This window comes from Squalius cephalus (assembly GCF_949319135.1).
Source record: "Squalius cephalus genome assembly, chromosome: 12".
Taxonomy (NCBI): Eukaryota; Metazoa; Chordata; class Actinopteri; order Cypriniformes; family Leuciscidae; genus Squalius; species Squalius cephalus.
This window is the reverse complement of record NC_137133.1, coordinates 8,091,876-8,100,553: the sequence shown is the minus strand read 5'-3', so window position 1 is coordinate 8,100,553 and position 8,678 is coordinate 8,091,876. Positions and strand designations below refer to the sequence as shown.

At 35.8% G+C, this 8,678-nt stretch overlaps 1 protein-coding gene across 1 annotated transcript; it reads right to left on the bottom strand.

Moving 5' to 3' along the window:
- Nucleotides 1-195: 195 nt before the first annotated feature.
- On the bottom strand, nucleotides 196-6,799 carry armt1 (acidic residue methyltransferase 1). The gene is made up of 5 exons (XM_079887686.1): nucleotides 6,724-6,799; nucleotides 5,016-5,121; nucleotides 4,640-4,881; nucleotides 1,954-2,119; nucleotides 196-1,618 (listed from the first exon to the last, which is right to left on the bottom strand). The coding sequence occupies exons 1-5, from the start codon at nucleotides 6,774-6,776 to the stop codon at nucleotides 839-841; spliced, it is 1,347 nt and encodes a 448-aa protein (XP_079743812.1). The 5' UTR covers nucleotides 6,777-6,799; the 3' UTR covers nucleotides 196-838.
- Nucleotides 6,800-8,678: the final 1,879 nt, after the last annotated feature.

Genomic DNA, 8,678 nt, shown 5'->3' with positions numbered 1-8,678 from the left:
CTGCTTTTAAAGTACAAGATGAAAAAAACAATAAAAACACTCTGAGATAGTGTATGGCCAGTATTTTTATCAGACAGAAAACAGAATGTGTTAACATGCATTGACATTAGCAAATTATTGTGATTTAGCGCTTGGCTAAAACAAACATTGCATCTGCATTTCATGAAATTCCCCTTTGAATTCATGTCCTCATACATTCAGTTTTGCCATTACTTTACTAGAACTGTTTTATTAAAACAGTATGTCTTTAATGTTTTCTTTTTCAATTATGCAATAATGCAAAGCCCAAAAACTATTAGTCTACATAAAAAAAAAAAACTCTTTTATATACTTTAAAACACATTTTAGCCAGAAACACCTTTCTCACTATCTCAATGAGTTTTGGACAATAACATTTAACTACAACCAAACAAAACATCTTTGGAGATTTATAGATGTATACGTCTAAATGTTTACATCTGTATTTTTTAAATAACCGTACTTGTACACAATACACATCAGCAATACAAACAGAAAACCATATACTGTGTAAACTATGACCAAAAGATTGCCAGGTTTCTCTTCAAAACTTCATTGTTCTATCAACAAGGACATACTTTAGGTTCATATTCATTTCAGTGTTTGATATGCAGAAGCGTTATGGTTCATTACGTAATTTGCTTCCATGCAAAAAAAAAGAACAAAAGTGTTGGATAAAAAAAATACAAGCAGAGATAAACCAACATAACACATTTGTTTGGCATGTTGGTAACTGAAGCAGCATCTTTAATTAGTGCATTTATCTTGCTTCCTGTTAATTCCCTCATCAGTGAGCACTCTCTTTCCTTTAAAAACACCTCTACCGTTCTCTGTGTGGACTGGAAAACTGAACCACAGCATATTTGGCATTAGTCATCCAGTGCGGATCCTGAGAGTTGAGCTTCTCTGCCTGGCCCGGCTGTAAGCCCACCTGAACATCAGCCTTCAGTGTCCTAAGACTACAGAGAGGGGCAGGCTGGAACCCCCTCAACGCCCGATCGAACAGAACCGTGTGCTCCCACTTCCTGTCGCCAGTCAGCTTCCTGTAGTTCAGGTCTCCTTTGAAGAGAATCAGGTCAGAGCCCTGGAGCGTGCTGTAGAGATCAGCTGCATCCAGCTCCATGTCGCAGAACTCATGGGGCATGGTCCAAAAAGGGTGGTCATGGTAGGACCAGGTGCCATCCTTCATGAAATGCTTCCATTGGACACCGCTAGCTGACATCCACTTGTGATTGGCTGCCATGGTCTGCATGATGGTCCACTCAAAGTCTTGTTTGGTGACGTCTGAGACGAACCATGGGAAGGACTTGCCATGAAATCGGATTTGCTTGGCTAGTCCGGCAGAAACAAGGAAGTCAGCAAGGACCAGATCGGTAATGAGCTCAAAGCCAGCATTGTCTAAAACAATGTCCACTCTTGCATGCTTCTTCCCTGCGGATCCGGACCCTTGAGCAGCAACCAGCGTTGACCAAACCATGTTGGAGTCATCCACTAGGATGAAGCGCTGGAGATCAGATAGAGAATCGATGGGACTGGACCTTTGAGAGTTGTCCTGACCGGCAGAGATGGACAGATCACACTTGTTTCCCCACAGAGAGACCTACAAAATACACAATAAACAAGATTATGTGACATTACGTTATCCCCAACAAGTCTAATATCAAAGTAGACAAGCACATGCTGAAAACAACAGCCACCCCAAGGCATGTTACTTGGCACCGCAAACTTGATGTCATTTTGGCTAACAAGATTCTTTGTTCTAAATTTAAGATGCAAGTCATTAAGTTAATGGTTACGGCTTAGTGAAATCGATTTTTCTTGTTTTTGGTGTTGTGGTTCTTATGTCACAGAAACATAAACATGTCACATTAACATTTGTTTTTAATGGCAGGGATCACTGAATTATGCTGCAGCTAAGAGCATGGACATACTAACCTGAAGCAACTTGAGAAAGTTCTCTCGCAGCTGCATCTCAGTCATGTTCTCCATGTTGGTTATGAGCTCCTGAAGGTATGTACAGAGGCATTTAATCGCTTGTTGAGATTCAAAGAAGCTTTGCGTCTTTCCCTCCTTAAAGCCGTCAAAGTTACTCATTGGTGGACTTTAGGAAACAAAGTAAAACAAACAAAAATGAATTTTACAATTCAATATGTATCAATGCAACGGAGAGTATTTAAATCAATTACCCTTGATTTAACAAAATATAAAAAATAAAACAACTTAAAGCACATTTAAGATAACACTTGAAATGATTATTTGGTTTAAAAAAAGACACTAAAATGGTGTAAACTACTTCACTAATTACTATGCTATAGTATTTCAAAAGCAAGTCATACTTTTTTACTCATCACAATTTTATTTAATTTAGAGCTGTTAAGTACAATCATTTATAGTCATTTTTAATGGTCTTCATCAGGGTTTCTGCAGGTATCTTCAAATTAAATTGAATGCCTTTTTTAATGCCATTTTTTTATTTTTAATGTCATACATGACTTACGACTAACCACAGATATTATATATATATATATATGGTTACGGCTTTTAACCATTTGTGTGGCATGAAATTTAGTTATTGTATGTTCGCAACGCTTTATCGTATTCAGACAAAACTTGGTACATGTCATCACAAGCATGACCTGAGGTGACATGCTGCATAATTTCTGAACGATTTGTCCAAAAATAATCAGTCTCATTAGATTCAGGGTGTCATGCCAAGTCGACTAATATCTAATTTTCCGACATCGGCCATTTTGGACATTGGCCATTTTGAATTTTGGACTAAAATGCTGTATTTTAGGAACGTATCGTTACCAAACTCGGTATGGGTCATCAATACGATGCCCTGAAGGAGCCTGAGAAGTTTCGAACCAGCGCCACCTAGTGGTACAATTTATTTTTCACATGCTTATAACTCTAGGTGTGATTGACTTATTTCACGCGAGTCATCTCCTTATGTTCCTGAATCCTTGTCGAGTCCAACAATACCAAACATGCTAGGTTACTGTTTGTGTAGTGTTGTGATTTAGCGATTAAAAAACATTTGCCAATAACTTCGAAACCGTTAGACCGATCAAGACGGAACCACCGTAGGAAGTTTGGAAACATAGGTCGTTGGCTACATGCTAATGCCCAAATGTCAAAATTTTGATAGCAAGTGGCAAAAAAATCCAATCAAAGTTGCCCATGGGTCATTTTTTATGCTCTCATACATATAAATGTCTATAACTAAAACAAAATGAGATATTTTCACCAAATTTGACACACACATGTATGGGTGAACAAAACAATGACATTAATTACAATATAATATCATGATATTAAATGCTACACTTTACGAATGCATTGTGGCTCTTCAGATATTAGGTTAACCATAAGCTACATTAGCATTAAGATAGCTTAGCATGCTAATCAGGTCAACATGCTTTTTTTTTGCTAATTCTTACACTGAAGCCTCTCCACTGCAGTTTGGTAAGTCAGCATCAACTGAGTGGCACAAGCTGCTAAACCACGTGACACGAGCCCCGAACCATTCAGCTCGTGGGTTCAAATCCTGTGTGGCACATGCCCAGACCGCAATAGGTACTGTAGCCAGAAGTGGTGCAAAGATGCTTCAGTTCCAGACATGGTGTCTATCTGAGAAGGAACTCAATAAATAAGACATGTGGTGCATATAAAAATGATTAATTTTGAGTTGATTCTCACTTGAATTATGGAACATCATCCCGACTTTAGAAAAATTGTGTGAAATATTGTGTCATTTCGATTCCTTTATTATTCAGGCGTTGTACTAATCTTTCTTTCTCTTGGATTAGAAATAACTATGTTTTTGTTTATTCTGTCTTCATTCTCATCTGAACTTCTGTTCATTTTGAGTTCATTTTCACCTGTACTTCTGAACCAGCTGTTTTTTCATGCATGTTCAATTTCTGCTGTTTTTGCTCATCCTGCTCTGCACTGCTGTTGCAGCTGCTTCAGCGGCTTGGCCCCATATCGCTGCTCGCAGCTATATTTCCTGTTATTCCTGCTGTTCAAAATGCCAGCGTCACCTCCGCATCACGGCAATTTTGCTCTGGCCAGAAGCAATTACCAAACCGGTTCCGCGTGTTTATCACACTAACGTACATATTTTGCAACAGCAAATAAAAATTATTAATTATATTTATATTCAAAATTATATTATATATTCAAATAAATTGATGATAAAAAATTTTCTTCAAAACTAGATTTAAATTTTTTATGTTTTTAATGCTTAAAATGTAATGCTTTTTAATGCTATTTAAGGCCTTAATTTTCACAAAATCCATTTAATGTCTTTTAATGCTTTTTAATGCCCCGCGGAAACAATGTTCATGACTTAAAAAAAAAAACGATTTTTTAAGATTGTCTCTTTAAAAAAATTGTGATTAAAAAGGTTATTAAACAGGTTATAAACTCAGTATTGTTATTTTTAAATACAAAAAAAGGTTTTTTTTTACTATTAGATGCTAAAGTTAATCTAAACTTTAAGATGCTTTGATTTTTGAGTAAAATTGTGACAGTATTAATTTCCCTCAAATATAATTTCTCTGGCCTTTTTTTATTTAAAATTGTATTCATTATGTATTAAGATGATTTGTCTTACTTCATATTCAGAGCCTCTTGGATCCTTCGGTACATGTAGCACTCCATATAAAGCCATGATGACTTGAACCAGCTGACAGGCTGCCCGTCCTCCATCAGGTCCTGCTGTCTACTCATGTATTCATTCCAGGCCTCTGTGTCCTCAGCATTATCAGTCAGAAGCAGAACAGGTTTGTCTGTCTGCAGTTCATTCCTCAGCTTGGACAGGAAGGAGATGGCCCTCTTCTCTGCCTGGATGCCCTCCTGATCAAACACATCATCTAGAAGTTAAATCTGAGAAAACTGTCAGAACAGGCTTATTTTATTTTATGAATAACATAAGAAAATATTGAATATTGTAAAAATGTTGAACGTAACTAATGAAAAATCATACATACCTTTCCATATTCTTTGAAGAAACTTTCTTTATTACGATGTAAAGAGTCTACCACTTTTGTGAGTATGGTTGGTAGTCTATCTCTCACAGTCAGATAGGCAAAGGACCTAAACATAGCAAATCATTAAATATTTAATGTGTAATTATTATTTAGTTATTATTAAAAAAAATGTAAAAAAAAAATCTATGATTCAGACAAAAAGAGATACATTTGTTATGAAAAAAAATAGCTGTAACGCAAAGAGACATAACTTTCACTAGCACTAGTAATTTGAGGAATAAGAAAGAAAGGCTACATCTAAAAAGTAGTAAATAAAGTATTTTATATTAGGTGATAATAGGCGGTACTGGTTGTCAGTCATTACATCCAGCAGTAGCATGACCATTGAAATCAAAGTGTCTAAAAAGCTGGTTAGTCGCCTATCTATACAGCATATCTAGGCATTATATGTGCTGTCAAAACATTTCTGCGACGTTTTCTTCATCCACAGTTTCTCTATGTATTCACAGTATCAGTCCCATTTTGACCATATTATGCTTTACTTCTGGCAGGCGTAAGGGAATGATCAGACACCGTTTTTGCTCTTAAAAACACAAGACGCACAATAGTTACATAGTTACTAATACAGTAGTATGCAGTAGTAGCTGCAAAGCGTGCTAATACCGATATTCTCTCTCTTTTTTTTTTTTTTTTTTGGTCGTGTGTCGGTCATATCAAAATTCAAGAGAATATAATTCTAACGTTAGTCGTTGTCTAGGACATCTCTCCTCTAGCTAACTTCCCTCTTCATGCTTCTCTCTCCTCCACTCCCCACACACCCCTTTCATGTGCACGCGCACTAACCCCCCAACCCCAAATCATTCTTGTCGGTTATTGGCTGGAACACTGTTTGTTATGTTTTGTGGTCCAGGTTGGCCCAGATTGTTTTTGTTGCCGTTTGTGGAGACTGGGCTTGGGATAGAGGGTGGGGATACATTTAAAAAAAAAAAAAAAAAAAAAAAAAAAAAAAAACACTTTACCTATCATACCCTATAATAAAGTCCAGTTTCCCTTAAATAAAATATTAGTTCTCTCACCTGTTCTCTTTGGCTCATACTTAGGGTTGTTTTTAAAGTGAGTCCCTGCACCCCTAGCTCCTTCAGTTTATTTTCCATCAACTCTCTCTGCGTCTTATATTTTCTACAATGTAGAATGACATGCTCCACAGATTCCTCTTCCTGGCAATCCTCACATAGACCAGTCTAAGGTTTTCCTATCATTTTTAATGTTTTATTTAGAGCACAATGTCCCAACCTTAACCTAGTTAACACAATTTCCTCTCTCCTGTTTTCACTTCTTACCTTATTTACTTTGATAATGCAAAGCGTGCTAATACCGATAATCTTATTATTATTATTATTATTTTATTTTTTTCCTTTCACACACACACATATTGGTAATTTACAGGTAAGGTTACAACTTCCTATACTGGAAAATTGCCAGAACTGATTCATGGTCACATGATCTGTAAACTGTAATTTACCAGTAAAGACGGTACGTGTGAAGGGGACTAATGATGACAGGCTGTCAGGCTGCCTATTTGACTAAACGCAGCATGCATATTCATTGCAATTGAACAACACGATTAATTTCTTGCCGTAGCCTAATTATACATAAATGACGTCAAAAGTGAGCATGGAAGCTAAACTATATGATTATAAAGACATACCCCTCAAATTTAGCAGAGAGTGACAGCGGGGGGAACGTTCCCTCTACCTCCATCTTAGCAATGCAAACAGGAAGGACTAGAGATTTTCAACAAACTTTATTTAAGAACGATTGGTGACCAATTAACAATGTAATGTAAAGGTATAAAATAATTTAATACACTCTGTGTCCTTCACTCGCATATCGCGGCAACACATTAAATCACATAAATGAGCATGGTATTTGTTTTTGTTTTTACGAGGCTTGAATTATATGAGTTGTCAGTATCTCGTCATTCTCGTGATCATTGACACTACTGACCTCTAGTGGCCGGTCTGTGTAAGCCATGTTGGTCACACAAACAAATCAGACATGACAATATTCAGATGCGTAGTATTCACAAAGTACATTGTGACTTTTTTTATTTAATATTAATTAAATTCAAAGCCTGCACAGAAGAGAAAAAAAAATAAAAAACATTTTAACCAGATGGTTTGTAGCTGGTCTCTCAGCCTGGTGTGTTGGCTGGTTTCAGAGGGTTTTGGGCACTTTTCAGCTGATCAAGCTGGGTGACCAGCCGGCCACAGAGCTAAACAAAAGCTTATCCAGAAAAGACCAGCATAGTCTGGTTTAAACGTTTTCAGCAGGTTAGTAGTCTCAGGATATCATTTATTCATGAAAGAGAGACCTTAAATATGGATCTAATGGGTTGTTACTTATTAACTGTCATTGATTAAAAAAAAAGATAAATCAGGTATGTTTTATGTATCTAATATACATGTACGAACATGTTGCTCGCTTGATATGGGTACTATACTTACTAAACAGTAACATTTTATTATTGTGTCTACAGACAGACAATTCTAAACCATATTTTAGGATGCTAATGTGATTTTCAGAAATTGGAAACAGAAACCATATAGTCCAGATGCCGTTATCACCCCACCAGACCACATGTCCCTAACAGACAGCTTGTTTTCTCTGTATGGAGACACCACCCCTCAACTTCCCTTTCCTTTTTTCGCAAACCCACAACTTAAAGTTGGCATCCTCATTTTGCTGTCTTAAACTTCCAAGGCTGTAGACTACTCTTTTATATTTTCTAAACATTTTCTCACAATTCTTGCATGCATTTGTTCATGTGATACCCCAGTGTTATTCATTTCCTGACATCTTTAGCAGGCCTGGTCAAGCGAGCTCACATCCTGTTCCCCTCAGCATGGTGAAAGCTCAGAAACTCTGGAAAGGAAAATGTAAATCTTTTCAACTCTTGCACTGTTTATAATGGAACTAGTGATTTTCTCAAGGTAGCGATTCTTAAAAAAGATATTCTTGAAATTCAATCAACTCCTCTTACAACAAAATGTAGCTATTTAAAGGATAAATGCATTTAAAGGCATTATATCTAACGTATAGATAAAGAACCTCAGGATGGTCCAAATAATTACATTAAAATGAATTGATTAGAGAGAACATAGAATAAGGATCATCTTTCTGGTATCATAAGGAAACATTTTTATTCAGCACCCTTAAGATAAAGAAAAAAAAAATCAGCTTTTTTATTCTGGTATTATGGTAAGATTTTCAAACAAGTATATTTTAAAGACTTGACCTAGAAAATGAATATGACTCTTACCATTTTTATAAACAATGTTTAATTGTTGCAAATACATAAAAAGATGTAAACCAATGGAGGACTAAACCTGCAAAAATTTAAATAAATAAATAAATAAACCGATGGTCTTCTCAAAATATTTTTTTTTATTCATTTTGTTAATGGAACTATATTTTAAATAAGTATTTTACAAACACACACTCAATTATGAATAAATATGGATTTATTTATTTGTTCGCTATTTTAAAATCCATTAATATCCCAATGTTCTTTTTAGGCTTAATAATGAGTTTTTAAATTTATAATATTTAAAAAAATAAATAATAATATGCCTCATTAAGTTGATTGTATCCTGTGGGTGT